Here is a 23749-nt window from a genome sequence, read left to right on the forward strand (position 1 = left end):
AAAAAACTTGAAAGGAAACTTTGTTGAAGTTAGTGGAAAGTTTGTTTTAACCTTAATCATAAAGAAGCTGCTTTGTTTGTGTGGTTCTTTGCTTTGTTCCATTCTGCATCTTTTCTAGTTTTGATTGTGTTTGGTTGTTTTTGTTTTATTCTGCTCCTTGTCCAGGCTAACAATTTTCTTTTGTGTCATTTGCAAATAAGGTTGAAGGGAAGACCTTAGGGTATGAGGATTAGAGTGAGGACAGGGATATGGGAGAGAGGGAGTGTCAGACCCAACAATCACAGGTTAGTCAAAAAGGAAGTCAATGCTCCTTATTAGTATAATGGTAGCCAAAATTGGCATTTTTTTGTGCTCAAAATTCTCAAGCAGTTTTTTTCAAGCTACCTTTTTCATGCTGTCCCCCCGCTGCCCGCTTTTTTCTCTTAAGCCATAAACCTTCTGTCAGACTTGCATCCTCCAAGTCAAGGCTTGACATGCATGCAGGAATGTGCAGACTTGGAAGACAAAGTAATACTTGATCTCTCAAATTTTTTTTTCTGATGATGTTGCTGATTGTCTAGCTTGGAACCAGAAAATAGTTCATTGGGAGCAGTTTTACTGACCTGCAGGAAAGTAGGGAGGAGTTCTGGTCTTTAATTTAGTGATGCTTCTTCATACTGTTGTATGTAGTCTAGACTAGCAAAACTGCCTTGGGTTGTTTGTTTCCCACTTCAGTCGTATCTGCTATTTAAGAGTTTTTTCAAAGGGTTTACATTACTTATGCAGGAGCACAAAGCTACTGAAAGAACAAACTGAGAAGTGTGCAAAGAGTTCTGTAAGGAAGTCCAAGCTGATGTTATTACTTTTAGCTTCCCACTGAGAATATCTGTCCTTGCTTGTGGAGAAACTGTGTCTGTTTGAAAACTTGGTTCTGTGAATTTTTCATTATCCACCTCTAATTTTTTTATTCTCAAGTAGTGAAGGGCCTTCCTGCCTCTTTTTGAAAGAAAAAACGTATCTGGAACAGACCAGAATTAAAAAAAACTCCCTATATGCATGCTGTTTCATGTTGTTGTATTAGTGAAATAACTCAAAGTACATAGTAAACAGGTTATATAACGTAATTAATTATTCTAATTTAAATTGAACTGTTAATGATACTGAAAATGGAAGATGAAATATTATCTCAGGTACTGTGTGACAGCACACTTCTGCCAATGATTTCAAGATTCAAGTTACTAAATATGAGGCTGTAAAATTAACACTTGCCCACAAATTTGTAGATAGATAATGCTTAAGAGTTCTATATGGGAGACCTTGAAGTATGTGAAAAACCTTGAATTCAGTGTTCTCTTAAGATGATGCCATCCATGCTTTTTTCAGTGGGTTTAAATTCTTGTTACATACTGCAGCCTTTAAGAAATGATTGATATGCGATTTGAATGGATTTACTTGTTTTGAGGTAATGTCAGCCTTTATAGTTCAAATTAGTTGTTATAGCTGTATTAAGCACATTACAGTCAATATATATGGACACAGCATGTTCGCTTTCCAGATTTTCTATAAGTATTATTTTCTCCTTATTTACATTATATAGCATATCATTTTTGTTGATTTTCTGAGGCCTGTGGCTATTGTCCTCCTAATTTATGGATCCAAAAGTAATGATGATCTCTTGTCAACATTTTTTACTTTCTCTTGCTATATATAAATAATAAGAAGCAAAAGCTACACTAACTTATTTTCTAGCTCTAAAAAGAAATATAATATTTTATAACAAAGCAGATATTTTTTCATCTGTTTACAATTTTGGTTATATTTAACACTTTCCTTACACTTTAAAGAAGTTAATACAACTAGGAAGTTGTTTCCTATACTTTGCTCCTTTCTAAATGTTTCATATTTCCCCAAGGAGAAAAACAGGTTTTTTTGTCTCTATGTTTTTTCTTTGTGATGCAATATTCTACTGAAATCATGTTATTTTATGAAATACCTTAGTGTTCTACTTAGCATTCCACCCAAAAGGAGTCTGAAAATTTGATAGTAGCTGTATTTTTACACATCATTCCCGTTTAATAATTTTATTAAGTTATGCAGAATCCATTTTTATGCATTGCTTTATATATTTTTTCTCAACCTAATATGCAGTCATATATGCTTTTATGTTATAAGTATATATGTATGCAAGTGTACCTATATACTTTTTCTCAACCAAATATGCAGTCAGTCATAAATATTAACTCTGTTGAATACCAGCCTCTTATTTGGCATATATATTATACCTAGGAGAAATTCGATATCAATAGCAGAGCAGATTGCCTTAATTGAAAAATATTTACATTATATGGAATGGCATCTCCTTAACTTCAGATACATGGTAGTTACTTCATGTATCCAGAATGGCTGTGAACAATTAGAATCCGTTTGACAGAAGAGATTCTGGCTTCATACCAATGACATATCTCCCATTTACTGGCCTGAAGTAATATTCATCAATAAGTGTTGCTTGTTTGATGATGTAATACAAGGTGTTGGGTAAGAGACTGGTAAAGATTAGAAAAACCTGGCAGAGCCACAGTGGTTTCAGTGAATCTATATTGATTCACACCAGCTGCAATCCATGTTCAACAATTGCAGATAACTATTGTTCTGTGATTGTCCCAAGTTTCAGTAGAATTGCAACTTCTCAATGAAAAGAAACCTTTTCATTTTAAAATGTATTTTTCTACTTAGCATTTTGTTTTCATTGTTAGAATATATATAATGCTAATGTTTACATCATAACAGATGTTGTAATGCATATAAGCAGTATAGCACTGCTGTTTATTTATTTCATCCCAACTGCGTAACAGTGACTTAAATATACCTTGTGATTCATAATGGGGTGAAAAAAGTCACTGTTGCCACCAAAGACTTGCTTTCTAGCAAGGTGGTTCCAGAGTTAACCTCCATTTTTGCAGTTAAGGTGTAGGGCGGGAATGTTAATATTTTAATATATTCAGAACTCACAAAATAGGGTTACCTAATAAGGAAAGAAGCAGTATTGGAAAAGCGAGTAATGTGAAGAGAAGCTTCAAGTCATCCATCAGTAGATGTTTTCAGTTGTATTTTAGTAAGGTTCACATATGTGGTCAAATCAAACTACTGCTGAATGGTTACAGAAAGCAACAAATCACTTTATCACCTTCTTTCTTTATTTTGTAATGTATCATAAAAGGTGTATATGGCATATGTAGAAGCAGGACCTCTTTCAGTTGCAGAATTTTGTAGAGTTGCTGACTATGAACACTTCTACTTCATTTTCTTCAATAAATAACATGGAAGAAAGAATGAGAGTTTTAAGTTTCTCATACTGATTCTAAAAGAAAAGGGGAAAATTGGTCTTGAATCAGTATGTTTTGCTTCTAATCAAACCCATTCTATTGAAATAACTTAAGCTGTAATCTTTTAATAAAATGAACCAATGAATCACCATTTAAAGATTTCAGTTTTTCAAAAATTTTTATACAAGTGGAAAAAATACGTAACTGTTCTTTGTTTAGTGAAAGAGGAGCAATGCTGATATAACTTTGGCTCTCAGAGCTGCAAGGACAATAGCAGATAGCAAGTCTTAGCCTCCATCAGCTTTAGAAAGAGTTTAATATAATGCATACAGGAAAGGATGTGTGATAAGTATCTTCATTCAGATATTGTTGTGGCATAGATGTTAGAAATCAGAACACTTAAGAAATTTGGCAAAGGATTATGCATTTTGAATTCATTCTGTTCAAATACATTTCCGTCTGTATTCAAATACTGTAAAATATTTTGTCAGCAGACCAATTACATTTCTAAAAAAATGGTAGGTTTTAGCTGTTGCCCTTTAAAAGGCAGCATTGCTAGTAGCTATCTTGTGAGTAAATCCAAATTAAGTGTATGTTCACCACTGAAGTTTCTTGTTATTTACTTCATTTTTTTCCATATAATAAGTTTTACATCTTTCTTTCTCGGTTGCCATTGGGTGGGCAAGGATTGCTGCAATGGAGATAGCTGCAGGGGCTTGCAGTACACCAGATGTTCCTGGTTAACCACTCTCCTCATAATTTTCTACAGTGAAGCAGAGTTACGAGTGCTTTGTGTAATTTGCCACCTGCACTTGAAAACTGCCTATATGATTCTTCCTGTCTGGTGGATTCTTCTTGTAGAAAATATTAATTCAGTGCTATGTACAGTCCCATGAGTGATAAATTGAAATGATGTCGTTTGCTACAGTTTCATGAACATTTATTGTAATGTAGCTCTCTAGAGAAATACATCTAGCACCTTGAAAATTGCAGTACCTCACCTTATTCTCAAGAGATCAAAACTCACTCAGAAATCTTTTCTAATCTCTCATTCCGGGCCAGGTAGTTGAGAAAATAATAATAACAATCTCCATTAACGCATGCCATCTGTGAACATCTCACATGTCTCACTCAAGGTTCAAACTAGGGCAGAGCTCACAGATAAGCAGGAGGTCCATATAAAAATGTAGTCTTCATTCTAATACAGTTCCCTCTTTTTTTTTGTTTTTTTTCCTGTAATCAGCCTTATGTGAATGAGGGACTGATTACTGAATTAGTATGTCTACACTTCATTTAGTTTTTCTGAGGGTTTACATGTTTACATATGCAGGAAAGAAAAATGAAGGAACCTCTTAATAGATTTATTAAAGATTAAAAGTCCACTATAGTATTACTCACTGTTCAGAAAAGTATGCAAAGAAATTAAAAAAAAAAGACAAAATATGTTCCATAAGCAATAGCCTAAATTAATTTAAAAATTAAACAGTGATTATAACTGCAACAAGCATAGCACATATCTGGAGCTACAGTTGTGATATAACTATATATGTATATATATATATATGTATGTATGTATAACGTATCAAGGAGGAAACCCAAAGCAGTTATTTTAAATTCAGTTCTTCAAGAACTGCATGATAAATATATGCAGGATTGGAATCAAGTAAATGTGAACTCTCATGCTGCCAAACAAGTGAACTCAATTTAAATATCTAGCTTTTTATGTCCAGAAAATAAAGTGGCTGTTCCCATCTACAAAATTCACTACAGAATTACAGGAGTTATTTGCCTTTAGGGTTCAGTCGACGGTACCTCTTCTTTTGTTGGTTTGATCTTCTCTTTTTTATATGTTAAACTGATGTTCTGGAACATAAAAGCTGGATTACTTACAAGCTTTCTGAAAGGACTGAAAACAGTTTAACACCTTTAAAGGAAGTTAAGGCATAAATGTCTGGCTCCTGAGCTGTGCTCCAACGGAAGGTGAAAGAGTTAGTTAGTGTTAGTTTTGCAGTGTAGTAACAAGTGATGTGTTACTTGGTTTTGTGTGCTTTCCTCAGAGGGGGCTAGTTTATCAACTTACCTACAAGGCCTTCATCAAACAAAAGAGTTTAAAATTGTAGACAGAGCAGTCAATCAGAGCTGTTCATATACAATTATTTGTGTATATCTGTTACATTTTAAGAGCTTAGTCTGGGATAAAAATGAAATAATGAATAGTGGAAGGTTGTCTGAGGAAACGATTAAAAGGAACATGGTTTGGGTGAAAAAGATAAACAGTACTGGTGAAGATGCAGTGGTGACAAGTTCATGAGTGTGTTCATGGTTTGTTTGCTGGAGTTTTGCTCTATAGCTTTCACTTTTGCTGGTTGGTCTGCTTAATAGTTGAGATTCCAGAGAGTTGCTGTCTGGCTCCAAAGTTGCCAGAAGTCTGTCTTCCCCCAGCAGCTTACCATTGCATTAACACAATTTCATATATTTGATAGTTTTTTATGTCAAGGTCTACTTCTTGCCAGTTAAGTAATGTTAGTGACAGCGGAGACATTAATCTTCAGGATGATACAGGCAAGGTAATCTATTCTGAATGTGTGATTTCAGGTTTTAATTAAAGACAATGGTGTTTTCTCTGTATTGATCAGAGGAGTGAAATCATAGATTTTAGTTAGAAGATGGAGAAGGCCCTTTCACCCATCTCACATGATGCCACAGAAAGCAATTTTTATATAAAAGGTTCTTGCTTGGTTCTTTTCTCTCTCTCTTTTCTTTCTAATCACCCTCTGTAGTTCATAAATATGCATTTTTCAGGTAAGTCAATAGATGCAGTTCACTGTAAGGTCCTGATTCAAGGCACTGGAGCAGCTTTCTCTTTGTCTTTTAGAGAAACTCCAGTGCAGAGTTGAGAAATGGTAGTCTCAGGTCTTCTTTTTCACTATTTCCTCTATTCACTGTTTCCTGATGTAGCTCCATGTTTTCATTTGCACTAAGAATTTTGAACTATTTCCAGCCACACCATTTAGAAGTAGTGAAGCACATATGCTGTGTCTGGCATTTATTCACAGTATTAAGTCTTTCTCTTCTGCTTATCCTTACGTCTGTTCTGTTCCTCTCTGTTCAGCACTTCCCAAAGCCTTATTGTCTCTTCCACGGTTACTGTTGCAGTACTGGCTTTGCTGATGATACAGATTGTACCAAAAAACCCCTAGGATTCAGATAGGCTCATTCAGGTAAATGTTGTCCAGAGTAAGTGATTTCAATAGTGTGTGACTTCTGAAAATTAAAAATTAAGATTTGTACAAACACAGAAGGATCAGTCTGTTCTAAATTTGGAGAACAGACCACAACATTGTAGCTTGAACAGAAAGTTTTGCTACCTGTGGTATACCTAACACAGTGACTTGTTAGAATTGTAGATGTGAATTACCTTTTTATAAAATACATTCCTGTAATACTTTTGTGTAAAAGCTTTCTGCGGTTTCTTTTTGGTTGTAGTGAGTTACTGGTTCCTCACACAGTCATATTAATGTGTGTGGTGTTTGCATACAACTGTAACCAAAGTCATGATGCTTATGTCTTAAGGATCAGCTGAATGGACTATTTATAATCTCTCTGGCAAGCAGCTTCATAGTACATGAAGCTGGATTAAGTACATGTGTTTGGTTAGTATGAAAAGTAAAGATTTAGGCTATAGAGTATTGTTGTCAAAGTTCAGGTGTTGAGATGGGAACTGTAGTGGTGATATTTTTTGGAGTTTAGGATTGGTGTCAGCCTTCTTTGAAATGTGATCTAAAGGCAATGGAAGCAGAAATAGAAAAAGATTTCTTTTGAGGTTTCTTCTCAATTATAAATTATTTTTTCTATCAGCCTCCTTCCTGGTTTATTTGCGGTTATTACCCTCACTAGATTCTTCAGTTTCAGCTTTTCTTTTGCAGCGTGACTCAGACAACATACTTTAGGGATTACCAAATATAGTATGCAGTCAAATTTAGTCCCTGGTATTCTTCAAATGCAATTCACAATTTAACTATGAAAGTGTAGAATCACCTGGCACACCCATCTTCTTCTACTCTCTAGAAGCTGTTAGGCATCTCCATTGTTACACAGTTTAGAAGGAGCAGCTTCTCCTGCTTTGTTTGATGCCATTTGTTTATGGATCACAAGCTCATGGTAGGCTGTCACTGTGACACTTGGATGAGTAATTTTGTTCCTCTGAGTTCTTGTTTAGATTGTTGCTTGTTCCAACATGTTTATTTATTTATTCATGTTGGGAGGAAAGACCAGCATTAATATGGACAAGGACTCCTGGTGAAAAGGGCTACTTACATCATCTGTCTTCAGTTTTTTTGGAGGGTGTGTGTCTGAGGTTCAACAGTTGCTTTTCTGTTGGTGTGGGTAATGCTGGTACATCACTTCAACATTTAATACTGGGCTGTCCTTACATGTAATAAGATGCTTTAGGTGATTGAACATGAAACAAGGCAATATGGTGGTGCCTTTACCATGAAAATAATAGTAAAAAAATCTCTAGCCATATGGTTAGAGCTGTGTTTCTCTGGTATTCTTATTAAATAAGAAATTCACCCACTGAATCTATATGAAACTGGGGAGGCCAGTATAGCAGCATCAGTTTAAATATTCTAGGATTATTTTTAATATTTCCCTGATTTCAAGGTAGACAGTCTTCCTTTTATAATTATAATCCTATGATCTTCAGAGAGTAGGAGTTGATGCTGCCCACAGGATACCATCTTTAAAAATGTCACTTCCTTTCCTTCCGTCTCTTCTTCCTTGTTGCCATTATTTTGGGTTGGCTTTTTTGTTTAGTCAGTTGGCTGATTTTGGTCTTTTGGGCTTTTTTTTCGTGGCACATGCAACAGGAAAATGCACTCAGGAGCTGTATTTTGTATGAACAGAAGTAAGACTTGCTGTAAATTAAGGCCACAGAATTCACAGTAATGCTCACAGAAGGATTACCAGGCATTTTGAACATACAAAACCTGTCATTATGTAACTCAGCCCTTCAAACCTCTTACTGTCATTCATCAAATATGTATGGTTAATGTATTTCCAGTATGGTCTGATCCAAGAAAATTTAAAGAGTGAGATAAAATACAACACAACTTGCAGATCTCTGTAAGACCCTGATGGAGTTTGCCTAATTTATCGGGTTCTTGTAGGAGTGGTGATTTCTGCAGTGCTTATTCAGTAAGAATTAAACGAATTATTTGCCTTTAGATTTCAGTGAACAGAAGATGAGGCTGCAAAATGGATGAAAAGTTAGAGAATTATGTCTTGATGCCTCTCTGTTCTCTTTTTTTCCTTGACATGGAAGTATTAGTCAGACCAAATTTGTTGCTATAGATCCTGTAAGTTGTAAACGTGAAGAAGGTTGTATATATTTGAAGGCTGATAATTATTGAGCACTTACTTATTTTTCTAGATTAAAGGCTTTGCTCACAGTTATAGCAATGGAGTTGTAAGGAGACAGAATTTGTGGATTCCTGTTAGACAATAAATTATGTGGGAGAAAAACAAGCAGTGATCTTGTCTGAAAGCACTGAGACACCAACCACAAATGTATATAAAGACAATTTGATGATACTGCTTGTCAAATCCTTGGTCTTCATTGGGTCAGAGTTGACTTCTTATTAGATTTGTATTCCCTTGCCAACAAACAAGGGAACAAACCTAGTTAACTTTTTTCTTCGCTAAGGTGTTTTCCAAGTGGCTTGTCAGAGCTGAGGCAGTATGAGGGACCTCTCAGCACTATGCAATACTTGTAATATTGTGATGCAGGAGACTAAGGTGGCTTCTGCAGACTAGCAGCCACAGAAGTGTGCACAGGCAAAGCCTCTTGTTATTGTCCAAACTGTTTTGTTCTTTATGTGATCTTCCCCCTCCATTCAATTTGAGTCATGTGCTGACCCTCAGGAGGAAACACTGCAGACACTTGCGGCTTTCTGCTGCTTAAACTGAAAAGAGTATGGCCTAACAAGAGCAAAAAAATTGCTGACCTCAGAATGCTAACTTTTTTCCTTTATAGAATGGAGTGATTTTACTATTCTGTGAATAGTGTTTTAGGGAAAGGTAAATGTGATTGCTGTTCCAAATTTACATTTGGATAAATACTTCTCTTAGTGATGAATTACTGGGACCTCTGGATATACTGGTAACTCTCTCTGTCATAGGTCCTCTAAATAAGGAAGTCTTTTCTGTACTTTTCAGTGAAAAACTTTTCTGTACTTTTCAGTGAAAAACTGAATTTTGAACAATAATAAGACTATTTTTCATCAAAGGAAAGGACTGATTACTGCATGGAAAAAAATCTTGTATCAGAATTTGATAGCCTGTTTTCTAAGGGGGTTTTGTGCTGGTTTGAAAGCAAACCAGTGGGAGATCCCAATTCAGAAATAAATTTAATTGGAAAATTTAGATAAATGGAATAATACAAAAAATACAGAGTCAGAATACAGCCTGACACCCTGTTGGTAGAAGTCCGATTAAATGGTGGCTGCAGTCCTTTTGGAGTGACAGGTGTGGTTCTGTTGAAGCAGTGATCCTGTGGAAGGGTCTCATCTTCCTCTGAATGTCCGGTGGTGGTGTAGATGGGTCTAGTCTTCTCTAGGAATCCAGTGGGAAAAGGCTGACTGTGGTGTTCCAAATATCAGATTTTTATCCAGGTAGGAATGCTTGGCTTCTGCCCCTGGGTGGAGCATGTCACAATGGAATTATGTAATTTTATCAGTCATGCAGTGAGACAATGGCCCATTAACAGAAGATATCTCCCTGGAGGGAGGATGGGTCCTGGAAGAGATAAAGAGGTTCTAACAGATGGTAATAGAATACATACTTCTGGGTACATCTTGCATTGCAACCTGAGACAGTTTTTAAAGCCATATTTTAGAATAAAACAATTCAATATGGAGCAGTTTAACAGCTACAACAAATGTGCGATCAGAGGAAATCACCGAAACAAAGAAAATGCGTGGGAAACAGCGCTGAAATATTCTAGAAAACATAAGTTCTGTGGTTCCTTTGTTCCATTACACAAATAAGAGAAAGTTTAGTATTTTCTTAGAACTGTGTTATGAATTTTCTAGCTTTCCAGCAATTGTTTTTTAAACAATTAAACATAATGCCTCCAGTGTGATGCCAGTGTAGTGAATTATTCAGCTACTGTAAATCCACTGTAATCCACAGCCAGTCGATTTTGGTTAAAATCCAGTTTTGATGGTATGACAGACTGCAACTGAGAGTACTTTTATAGATAGGGGATGCTCTGACATTGTTATGTTGATGCCTGAACCAATATATAACTGCATTTACATCATAAGATTCAGTCTTTATTACAAGGGGCATTCTATATTATATTCCATAGTTACCAGGTTAACATGCATCATTATGTGTTCTCTCCCTATTTGTTCAATGTTGACCTTTTTAGCTAAGTCTATAACTCAGTCATTTGAATATTATTTATATTATTATATAAATTTATTATACTATATATATTATATTATTGTATTATTAATAGCATGAAGGAAAGCTCACCAATGTACAAAGAAAGTGGCAGAGCCATGTTCTTCTCCAACTGTATTCTCCAACTTATCAGCCTTTTAAACGTCTACCCTCGTCTGGGAGCATTTCCATGTTAGGATTTGTGATGACAATGATGAAGAGTGTTTTGTCCTGTGCAAGTCTCCTGCTGCTTTGTATGTAGCACTGCTGAGATTGTTGAGGGACATCAGTGGTCACGTACGTAGAGGCACAAACTGCCAAGTGCTGTGGCATGGGCTGTCAGGTCAGTCACCATCAGTGCAAAGTTGAGTGATTGTAGGGCTGTGGTGCTTTGCAGATTTAGTGATCAGCACTTCTGAAGAAGGTGTTGTGTGGCTGCAAAACCAGCATAAAGCTTCTTCTGATTCCTCCCCTCTAGAAATGCTCTCTTTTCTTTGATTAATAATGTCCTGACCTACCTGCAAAAATGCAAAAGTGTTCCTAGTTGGAGATGTGTTCTGCAGTTGGGAAATTGCATTAAATCAATGTACTATAATTATCCAGTGAAGCTAAATGTTATTAATGTTTAATCCAATCTGTGATTCATTTTATGCCAGAAGTCTGAAATAAAATACTTATTTACCCTGTCTAAAAATTAATTAGGATTATTATCATATTGATAGAGAGTTTAAAGCCCACTGAAGAAAACGAATTTTAATGATAGCATCAGGTGATAACTTAAAACAAGAGTGCTTTGCTAGCGTTTTTAACAAAATCCTTTACTTTTTTCTTACTGTGAACTAAATATTTTGTTCTAAAGACTAATTACAGGTTATTTTTGTTAACCATCCAGTTCAGTCTTACTACCAGCATTTGCATTAATACTGTAATTCCAACTAAAAATGTTTCTTTGTGTGTGTGTTGCAGTTGCATGCTGATTTCGTAAGTAGCTGCCTGTTTCTGATAATACTTGTGAACAGGGCAGATAAGGCCTATTAATAAACGTTCTTGCTGTATAGAAGGATATAACTCAAACAGCATGTCTTTTCTACATCAACAGCTTCCCTAAATTAACTTGATAAATTTGTTTTGAAGATTTTCTGGGAAATTGCCTTGGACATTTCTGTAACTAACAAACAGAAAAAAAAAGAGGGTAAATTTAGATATTTGTGGTTAAGTAGAACCTGTTGACTCCAGGGGACACGATGTGATTGTCTGGATGTGACTGTTTACTTCATTATTCATGTTCACTTTTAGATCTTCATCTCTTTGCTTGGAGAATCTCCAGAGTATATTGAAGAGCAGGCTTAGGTGACTGAATTCAGAAACCTGGCTATACTAGTAATGAGGAGACAGTTTTTCTCAGTAGACTGTGTTTTTGACTTTTATATCTGTGTTATTCACCTCCCATTTCTTCTAGATAAAATTTAATTAAAATTAATTCAAAAAAACCCTCAATTTTGTTTACATTCACATGGATGTCATTCTTATTGAAAGCACAGGCTTTCAAAGAAACCATGTAGGTTATTAAAAATGTACTATAAGGACACAAACATAGCCCTTCAAAAATCTATTTCTTCTCATATGACTGATGGTACATTTATAAAGAACATGCCTTTTTTTCCCCTGGGAGTCTCATTCAATTGTGCTTTGCTGGATAAATAAGCCTGCCCAAGTGGTTGTTTAAAAGGCTACTGTGACCTCTCACTGTAAATACTGAATAGTTAATAAGCTAAGTTAATCATTGAAAAATACATATGAATCAATTTTACACACACCAGGCAGCAAAGTGAGTATCTTTTCAAGCTCTTAAAAATAGATTACTTGTTTCAATGTTTTTGCCATTGGAATGTTTTTTATTGGTTTTTTCTTCCTCCTTCCTAATGATGTAAGTTGGCAGCATGTTTCAGGACCAGTGTTTTGCTTCAAGCCTTGAAAGAGGAATCAGGAGTGTTTTGCCATACTCCTTTAAATAAGCTCTTCTTGGTGTCTGATAACAGTCAGCACAAATACAGTCCATTTCTAGGAATGGAGAAGATAGTACCTAATTTATAAGGAAGCTATAACTTTTTTAGGTCACACATGGTATAAAACTTTATTTTAATTTTCCCTCAAGGCATTTTTCAAATAGTTACTCATCACCATGGTATAATATGTCTGTGATTTCTCTAGAGAAAATAATGTTGGCTTGCTATCTTTAACATCTTGGGGCTAAATTGATTCTTGTATGACCCTGCTCTAAACAACAGCTTTTCATGTGAGATTACATTTTGCCCCCTTACTTCAGTCTTGCCAACTCATCATTCTAAACTTTAAGGGATTAATGAGCATGCTCAAAATAAGTAGCTGATAGGGAGTCATTATCTTCGCATTCCTAGGGTAAGTCTGAAGCTCACTTTCAGAGTTTACTTCCAAGAAGTGAGGTAATTGTTTAGAAAGACAATCTTCTTGATTGGACAGCACACAAATGCAACCACTTAAGTTAGTTGCAATTTTTACAGAGGAAAATTCCTGCTGGAATCATTCATTATTTTGAAAGGGACCCTCCCAGTTCTCTGACATTTCTGGAAATACCAGTCTGCTGTTATGTATTAGTCAGCAGAGGGCACTCTGCTTCTTTGAAGATAAAAATTGTGGCTTAAAAATATGGAGGCAAAATACTTTTCTTTTATGTGCCTTTTTTTTTTTTTTTTTTTTTTTATATCACATCTGGCAATTCTAATTAGTATGAGTTGTGTAGAGGATTATTTTTCCACATAGTACTTTCTCTCCTAAATTGAAACACAGATATGATTGCATGTTTCCTTGTCCTGGTTTAATCCCAACCTTAGCGCTACGTACCACGCAACCACTCGATCACTACATCCATGGTGGGTAGAAGAGTCAGAGGAAAAAATATTAAGCCTCATTGGTTGAGCTGAGAGCAGTTTAATAATTGAATCAAAATAAAACATCATAATAATAGCAATGAAAAGGAGAGTGAGAGAGGAGCAAAACCTAAAAGAAACAAGACATGCCCAGTACAACTTCTCAGCACCTGCTGAACGATGCCTAGTCCATTCCCCAGCAGTGATCAGTGCCTCTCAGCTGACTTTCTCTGGTTCTTATGCTGGCCATGACATTCTGTGGTGTGGAATATACCCATGATAGCACAGATCACCTATCTTGGCAGTGCTGCCTCTCAGGTTCTTGTGCACCTGCTGGCTGACAGAGTATGGGAAATTTGACTTGGAGTAAACATACTTAGCAGCAACTAAAATATCAGTGTGTCATCAACATTATTGTAATACTAAATCCAAAACTGTACCAGCTGCTAAGAAGAAAACTAGCTTTATCCCAGCCCAGACCTGGACATTCCCTTAAAAGGAGCCTGCTGTTTGTTTCCCTGTTCCCTAGGTTCACTATAGGTTCTTTTCTAGGTCTGAAATGCAGTGCAATTCCTGCAATTTCCTTGTATAAGCAAGTAGATGCTAAACTGTCTGATTCAACTGGCCATGACCTCTGTGAAGAGGCATATTGTCTTTCTCAGTTCTCAGGTGTTTGAATCCATGAGACCAAGCAAGGCTGTTGCTGCTTGTACTCTTAAAAATAAAAGTATGTAGTACGGGACCAAGGCACAAGAGTGAGGCTCATGTGAGATCTGTTCAATCGTATGCTTGTTAAGTGAGAATTCTAGTACTGAAACATTGTCCTTCTATTTTTTATTTTTTTTTAAATGCAGTTAGTCATGTATTGCAGTGGTTGACTGAGCTAGCAGTTACTTGGAGGTTTGTGAAGTACAGATGGTTATTTTGCTTACAAAAAGAATGAAAGTTTCAGCATGTCCATGTTTCACTACATTTTCTTCCATAAATTCAACTGAACCACTATACAAAAAATTTGTCAGAAAAATTTACCATTTCCAAGACTTACCAAGCACTGTTCCTCAAAAACAGTGAAGCATATTATAAAGGTCTAAAATCTGAGATATTTATGTAGTAGGAGAAGTATTTTGTTAAATGTTGTGTGTATAGTAATTATTTGTAGGATTATAGCACAATTATGGTTGGATGATTTCAACTTAAAAGTTATTCTCAGGAGAAAAAAAGAAGAAAAAGAACCCACCAAAAAGAGAAAAAAACTAGGGAAAAATACTTAGAACATTGATATCTTTCTGAAAATGTTATTGTATATACATAGAATGGCCTGGAAGGGACCTTAAAGTTCATCTAGTTACAAGCCCCCTGCTCCACAGCATCTTCCACTAGACCAGTTTGCTTAGAGCTCCATGCTTGAATGTGTTTTTGTAAACATTCAGGCATTACTTGGTGATAATACTATCTTATTACAGATGGAGCAGTAATTTAGATAATTCCTTTTAGCTACAAAAATTGTTGCGAGAGGAGAGTTGATATGCTGGTTCAAATCTGAAATATTTTTTGTTTGTTTCTGTCACTGAAGATTTGAATTAAATCTGTTGATAGGTTTTATTGCTAGAAGATGATTTTACCTGTTTGTCCTTGTCAATTATTAATAATGAGAACTTGATGAGATTGTAATTTGTTGCTAGTGCCTATGTCTAAAAGAAAAAAAATTGGTTTAGTTTTATGTTCAGATTATCAGTGTTAGAATTCAAATGCTAAAATTAATTTTTTAAGATGTCAGAACATTAGTAGGTATATTCCACTGTATCCTTGGGAATCTGAACCAAAGTGTTAATCCCAAAATTTCATTGGCTGCTGAAAACCTTTGAAAATTTGTCACTAAAAGTAACATTTGGAAAACAAGTCAAAACATGACTAAAGGGGACTGTTTACTATTTAAACCCAGTAGTAACTTAGCAAAAATAACTTTTTGCTGGTTATTTTGGATTTCTCTTTACTTATATGGATTGTATTTTACTCATTGCTCAGTTTTCTTTAAAAACTAATTCAGCAAAGCCTGGCGAATAAATTGAATTGTGCAATTAATGTCATACACTCCTAATCAAGCAGTTAAATATATATAAATATATCCTGTAATTGAAGCTAGTGTTTACAATTAGAATAAAATTGCATGTGTGGGGTTTGTTTGGGTTTTTTGAAGTATTTTAGAAGTGAATGTAAACAAGTAAGATGTCTAGGCAGGCTTGACTAATTTCAGGGTGGAATACCTAGTCTCCTAACAACGCAAAAACAGCTCTTTGGCAGTAATTCACTAAAGCAGTGGAAAGGCTGTGGCTGTTGATTGATCCATAGAGATATTTCAGAAAGTCAGCCGTAGAATTTCCCCAGCTCTACAAAGCAAAAGCGAGAGAGAGAATATTTCCAGAGAAAAAAGCTGTTTCTGTTTCTAGGATCCTAAACAGCAAAAATGACACAACTTTATAGCACACATCAGGAGAGTATTCACTAGCTGTAAAACTTTAGGACCAGTGTGTGAAAATTTCATCTAAGGTGATACATTTAATACCTGCAGGAGGTATGCAAGTGCCTAATTTAAAATCCATTGAAATGTAACATGCCACACACACAAAAGTAAATATTAGTTACGATTTTTTTGTGGTAGGTTTCTGCACAGTGATCTCATCATCCAGCTTAGCTCTATAGCCATGCCAGTATTGGAAGAGTGTAACAACATATGCAGTCATTAACAAGCAAAGTTGTGGCATTTAAAAATTGTAATATTTAATGATCTCACCTTCTAAGAAAGAAAGTAGGCAAAAGTCTTGAGGATCTGTAGAGTTAGAGGTATGAAACTTTTAAAACAGAGGATAAAAGAGCCTATAATTTCTGTTCAATAAATCTTCATATTTTAGTTTATATCTATAGGTGGAACAACTAGAGCCGGTGAAAAATCTAAAATAAGTATTAATATTTAAAATCTGAAGGTGAAATTTCTCTTTTGCCACTGTCATCACTGCAGTTGAGGAGATTATTGCATTATCTCTGTGGAGTTTAAATTGTGTGTAGCAGAGAAAGGGAGTGAGATGTTCCCCCCCCCCTTCAAATAACAGGTATTTTTTGTTGCAGCTGTTTTTTCTTTGTATTCCAGCAGCACACAGAATAAAAGATGACTAGAAATGTTTTTAATTCAATGTAGCTAAATAATTTCAAATATCAGAATACATTTCAATTTCATTTTGCTTTTGAAAACCAAAGTTATATCTGTAATTTATTTCAAGCATCAAGTCTCTGAACTGCCAGTATATCTGAAATGGTACTATATCCCTGGTAGATTGCCTTATGTACCAGACACAGGCAAAACATTGGAAATGCTTCGCTAATTAAAACTTCCATGGAGGTGAAAAAATGCCCCAGGATACTACAATTATGTTAGTTATTTTTGGAGATGTAAGATTTTTGAGTAGTTCCAAAGAAAAGGCATACAACTTCCTTCCTTTATGGAAGAGTTTACTTCGTTCATGGAACCGTTTACCTGCAGAGTTTGCATCTGCTTATTCCATACCTTAATTTTTGGGACTGTTTTGCAAATAACCAATTTGGTTATAGGATCATTAAAATATGATTTAATTATGGGAAGTCATGAGAGTTTTGTAATACTTAGAGTGCAAATTGTATACAATGTTTTCATTTGCATGTTTGTGTAGTATTTTAAACATTTGAGTAGGCCTGTAGTGTTGTTACTAAGGTGAACATAGATCCATATCACAGGTTAGTTTACACAGGTTCTGTATATGTTACTCTGAATTCTGATGGATTTCAGTTCACCCAGCTGAGATTATGTCCTTTTACTATGAGGAAACAAAGAAGCTGTTATACACTCTTATTTCTTCCTCTGTGCCTCCATTGTTGTTTATATCTTCATGTTGCAAGTGGGGTCATGCTGAGGAAGATGCTGCTCTAACAGGTTTTGTGACAGGTTGGCAGCCTTATATGTAATATATGTAATATAGCACATAGTCTCTGACAGCTGCATTATTCTCAGTCTTTACGTATTACAATAGACATCCATAGTTGCATTTAAGTTCAGCCTAACAGAAAGTGTTGGGATCATCCAAAGCTGCTGTGGCATTGTCATTCTGCAGCTGGGATTTTAGAATGTGGTGATTGTCTTGCTCTGCTCTGGTGTACACTGTGGTGGCCTTACCCTGAGTCTAGTGTGTGGTTTTGAGTGCCAGAATACAAGAATTTTAAACTGTTAGGGATTGTCCAAAGGAGGGCCATGAGGATGGTGAAGGGCCTTGAGGGGAAGCCTTGTGAGGAGTGGCTGCAGTTGCTTGGTCTGTTAAGCCTGGAGAAGAGGAGAGTGAGGCAAGACCTCACTGCAGTTACTTCCTCACAAGAGGAAGAGGAGGGGCAGGCGCTGATCTCTTCTCTGTGGTGACAGTGACAGCACCTGAGGGAAAGGCCTGAAACTCCGCAACAGAGGAGTTTACACCAGATATTAAGAAAAGATTCTTCACCCACAGGGTGGTTGGGCACTGGAACAGCTCCCCAGGGCCACAGCACCAGCCTGAGAGAGTTCAACAAGTATTTGGACAGTGCTCTTAGTTACATGGTATGACTCTTGGGGTGTCCTGCACAAGGCTGGAAGTTGAACCATCATCCTCATAGTTACCTTGCAATTCAGGGTATTCTGCGATTCTCTGTCTTAGTATGCTTTAACAAAATGTAAAACACTCTAAATTGGAGATGTTTAATGAAAATTGTGGCATAATTTTTTAGACAGAAACTTATAAGTCTTGTATTCATGAACAGCTGAAGTCACATGAGTGTTTTAATATAATATAAATACATGAAAATTGCATGGTAGAATGGACAGGGAAGTGTTTAGTTATCCATTAAATTACAAACATTTTGGATCAGAAGCTACTTCAAATCTCTTTTCGAGATCTCCCACAATTTTTTGTATGTTATAATTTTGGATGTTCACACATACAGTTCTTGAAAATATACTTACTAAATATGCTGTCTGGGTAGGTCCCGACTTTCTAAAAATCACTCCTGTAGAAAATTAAAACTTGCTTCATGCATGAAATTGAAACTTTGGCTCTCATTCATATTTTTTGTATCATATAGTATGATCCAGAAGCCAAAGACATTGCTTAAGGAAAGTGATATTACTGTATTTATTTTATTATATTATCCATTCCAACTGTGTCAATAATATTCTTTTTCTTACTTTGTTTGGTGACCTGATCTCAAACAAAGCTAGGCAGTGATTGGTTTTTAGCAATAAAAACATAATGTGTAAGGAAACATTTAAGTAGCTCTTCACTTTTGAACAAAGTAGTTCTTTGCTTTTATTGTCCATCAGTCCATTAAAATTAATTCAGGTTTGGGGGAGTGTCACAATAAAACCACCATTGGCAGACATTTGGCAGCAAGCAGATGATCTATTTCTTAGGTTCTCCTGTTCAGTCAGTGACTTTCACTATCTGCCTGTCAGCTAGGTCTGAAATCCTGTTGCAGTTTTTATGAGAGAAATTTCAGACTTGAAAACAGTTTTGGGTTCATAATTCTGTTCAGCCACAGGACTGCAGTAGCCTGTGGCAGCATTGGATTTCTCGAGTGGCTATCCCCTGCAGTCCTTAGATGATGTCTGCTTTTCAAAGGAGACGGACATACAAATAAAAAAAGAGTGAAGAGAAGAAGAGGCTGTGGCTTTTCCCATACCATGTTTATGGAGAGACTTTCCTGGCATGTTTATTACAAATCAGGCATTTGGAAAACATGCTCTGCTTCTTGGTTGCTTTACCCTTCCATTTTCAGTGGTGTCATGAATTGTCCAGGAGAGATGATAGGCCAGTCTTCTGACTTCTAATAGATCTCTGGGCATTTTTGCTTCATACAAAGGCTATATTGGTGAAGTTTTGTCTCAGAGGTCTGGCTAGTGTTTCATTCTGAAGATTTACACTAATTTACAACAACAACAACAACAAAAAACAAACCAAAACAAAAAACCAATAAAAAAAAACCAAAGAAAGATGACTGCTTTAGTTCCTCCTGTAGCTGGAAAAGTGAAATACATTTTTGGCATTAAATATTTTTATTTACTCAGTTTATTCAGCTAGCTGCTATTTCTGTCATAACCACTGTGGTAGTTCAGGAAAATATGTACAGCATTTTGGTAAAACCTAGTTTAATTTAAATGCACACAAATAGACAAAGAAAACAAGTGCTTCACAGTAGTGAAATGTCAACTCACTGGTCTTATGCAAATCTAACCACCACATAGTCCTACAAACCAAAGAACAGACAAGAGTATGAACCTTTTTCAAGTAATAGTGCTGAATTACTAGAACTTTTTCAGCTCTTTCGAAGCAGGTTCTGTAGGATCAGCTATTTCCTAGTAACTTGGGAATTATTTTGCATTGGGAAAATGGAAATTATTTTCCACTGTTTTCCAATTACTATAAAAATAAGAGGTGATAATAAAGATAATAACTAGAAGACTAAGGTGATGAAGCCTAGATACAAAAACCTCCACACTTTTGTAAGTATAACATGGATTGTGGCAAAAAGAATACTGCCAGGAGAACCAGCATAAAGCGGTTACACTGTTGAAGCTCACAATCAGTTTTTAACCCTGCCTATAGTTTTCTGAGGGGAATAAAAAAGGAGAAGACATGGTTGCTATTTCAGTATCAGATGTCATGATTACAATTCCCAAAAATTCCAGTTTTCTTATTCTGGAATCCTGTTTTAAATACTTGTAGAAACCCATGAGGAAGATCCTAAATGTATGAGATATTGTTTTCCAAAAATAATTGAGTAAGTGTTTACAAGATTTCTGGTAAATAAAGGGGAAATTCTTATATTCCCAGATGGCCATGGAAAGTGTCTGCTGTTGTCAAAAGTGTCTTGAACTGAACAGTCACCTACACCATCTAGATTTTGGTTGTGAAACAACTGAGTTGAACTGTCACTAGTTAGATCTTAATGACCAGTTTGAATTTGGTCGTACTTACAGAATCCTTCAGTTTTGTCTGTTATTTTTAAATTTTTATTTGTTTCAATGTTATGGTAACAAATATTGGTGTCACAAAAGAAAGAAGTCTAAGAAGATGCAATTTTCCTGAGAGCAACTTCACTCCCTGTGATGTTATCTCCGTTTTGCATCTTCGCAATCATCTTCATGATATTTGATTTTTCGAATTAAACATAACATGTTGGTGAAATAATCAGTGTGAAGAATTATTAATCTTGTTAATTGCATATGAGCTGTCTGTAAACATAGAAAATTAAGTCCATTTTATTATTTTGTTTGTTTTGAATTAGGTTCATGCACTATTAGTTCGAGAAGTTGATGTAGAGAAGGTGTCAAGTTTTGAGAACCCATATGTAGATGCAATAAGAAGCTTATGGAATGACCCTGGAATTCAGGAGTGTTACGACAGACGACGGGAATATCAATTATCAGATTCAACTAAATAGTAAGTACATGGTAGCGATGAACAACTGTGCATAACTTTCTGTTTCTAACAAAGTAATTTTTACTTTTTAGCTTATTATACTATATGTCTGTGTACATGTTTGCATGCTTAGGTACACAAACATATCTGAATATACATGTACAAAATTGAATTAAGAAGTGGCATACATCTATTTTAGGATTATATCTGTACTTATTTCACAAAATGGTAGTCTGTTATCATTCAAAGTCTTAAATTAACATTCTAACTAGGACTGAGTAATTTGGGGGGAATTTTTGTTAGACCATTTCAACTTACTCTCTTCCAACATATAATCACAAATGCAAGATGGGCAAAAATAATTTCATGTAGAGTGACAGTAGTGAATACTGGAAAGTACTATCAAAGTAGACTTCCATACAATTAATAAAAATTAAATGTCCAAGAACTTCTGTTTTCCAGATTTTCCAGTTTCCTTCTCTCTCTGGCATTTGCAGTCTTAGTGGTGAGGTAAACAGTACTAAACAAAGGGATTTTTTAATACCAAACTGTCTTTCTATTATGGAAACAAAGTCTAAACTTTAAAGAACATGGCTGCCAGGAAGAAATCAGGAAAGCACTTCAAGTTAAATTGTTTGTTCTACAAGATCAACAATAATAAAAATGCACATGTGATTAAAAAAATACCTGAACTGTTATCCCTTTCTTGGCACTGGAATCTAATTAAAAAACAGTGTGAAATTTGTCATTGGAATCTGATGTCTGCCTGAAGGTTTACATGAATCTTAGTTATTTTTCATTGATGTAGCATACAGCTCAGGTGAAATTTCTCATCTGCTGTTAAAGAAGCAGATGATGGCCTTTTGATGTTGACTTGTGCTACAGGGCACAGTATGGTTTGGTTTTAAAGCCATGATGAAAACCTCTGTGGGTTCTACATTGACTTTTGTATTAGCTATGAATAAAAATTATTCCAGTGATATAATTCCAGCATCCATTTGGCATGTGTACATGAGTGAAAGCCTCTTGCTTAAGAAAGTGCACAATGAAGCTTCCACTAAGCCCATTGTAGCAGGACATTAGACATGACAGGTGTGGAATGACATTTATCTGCACAGTAGTCTAAGCATCCTTATCTAGTACTGCACTTTATAAGGGAATTAGTCAAGATGAACTTACTAGTATCTTGCTGATAGAATTTAGGCAGCTCACCTATGGATCCATGACATAAGTCTCCTCAGATCCATTGCAATATTATCACCATGCCATGATTTCCCTTTGGCCTATGCATGCATATGTTGTCCTGTGCAGTTGTCTGTCCCGGTTACCTTCCCAATCCATAATTTTTGAACATACATTTTGGTGTAGACTGGTGCAGTGGCATCTCTCTTGGCATCACTCTTGTATTGTTTAGATTCTCACTGTCCCCAAACATACCATACTGTGTTTCGGTTTTAGGTGGTAAGGAAACAAATATAATATTACATAAAGAGAAGAATTTCAGGATGCATAAACATTGATAAGGACATTTTAGAGAAACGTTACTAAAAATATATTTTCACATTATTTCTGTTCGGAAATGAATGGCAAAGTTAAGTAGAAGGTGAAGCAGAGTTCGTCTCATATTTTCAATTTCTTGTATTTGTATTTATAGGTCCTAACTTTGTTTCCACATCAGATGAGATACTGGTTTTAAAGTTGAAATAAATGTATGTATTTTGTGTGCTCGACCTTAGAATAGAATTACTCTCCTAATTAGGAAATAATGATCTGATGCTACTTCAGATCAGATTGTGCTGAATACCATAGTTTTGATCTACTTTTAATTAAATTGGCAGCGTAGTGGATCTTTTGAGTAGTATTAAAAATAGTAGAGAATAATCATTAAGTAGTTGTTAAAAAAAACTCCTAGTACATGGTCTTGCAAAAGGTACCTGTGCTAGTTGATTGGTTATTTCTCAAGTTTAGCATGTTTAGCAGTTTACTGTGATTTTTTGCAGATTTGATGACTTTATTATAGTTCATACTATGGATTTCTGCAAAATCTTTTAAATTAGTCTTGTTAATCACTGTATATGAGTATTTAGAAAATCTTCTATCTATACTTATGCTTGCAAGTAGAGTTTTTTCCAGCTATGTAGGTCCACTAAAAAAAATCAGCAGACACAAAAGAGACATTGTTTCAAAAATACAGTAAGTGTGTTTACCAGTAAAACACCCTAGCAAATTTATTAGCATTAAATCCCTGTCACAAAGCAAGGAAACAAATTGCTTTAAAGCTACTACTGGGATTCTCGAGGCACTAAGATAGAAAAAAGCACTTGGTGCTCATTGTCTTATGACGTGTTGTATGAACTGGAATGGTTTGTTGTCATAAGCTCTCTTGTAAGCATATGTGTCAATGTCTGGAATGCATATGTGTCAATGGCAGATGTGTTCTTCCTTCATCCTTTGCACAACCCTCTCATCTTCAGTAGTTTTCCACTGTGCTGTCGTCGTAGTAGTAGTAGTAGTATTTTCAGTCTGCTGCCTATATTGCTCTTTTCTGCCATCAGTCTTCAACAAGTTTAGGTGCTGAGTCCTGCCCTTGGGTCACAGCAGGCCAAGGCAGTGATACAGGCAA

General features: G+C 35.6%; 1 protein-coding gene across 1 annotated transcript in view; it reads left to right on the forward strand.

Annotated features, from left to right (window-relative positions):
- LOC100230245 (guanine nucleotide-binding protein G(q) subunit alpha) overlaps positions 1-23749 on the forward strand; it is a 118286-nt gene that overhangs the window by 58785 nt on the left and 35752 nt on the right. Inside the window, exon 3 of the mRNA XM_002187065.7 lies at positions 20993-21147. Coding sequence (XP_002187101.1) covers positions 20993-21147 — 155 coding nt within the window. The remainder of the gene's footprint in view (positions 1-20992; positions 21148-23749) is intronic.

This window comes from Taeniopygia guttata, chromosome Z (genome assembly GCF_048771995.1).
Source record: "Taeniopygia guttata chromosome Z, bTaeGut7.mat, whole genome shotgun sequence".
NCBI classification, from domain to species: domain Eukaryota; kingdom Metazoa; phylum Chordata; class Aves; order Passeriformes; family Estrildidae; genus Taeniopygia; species Taeniopygia guttata.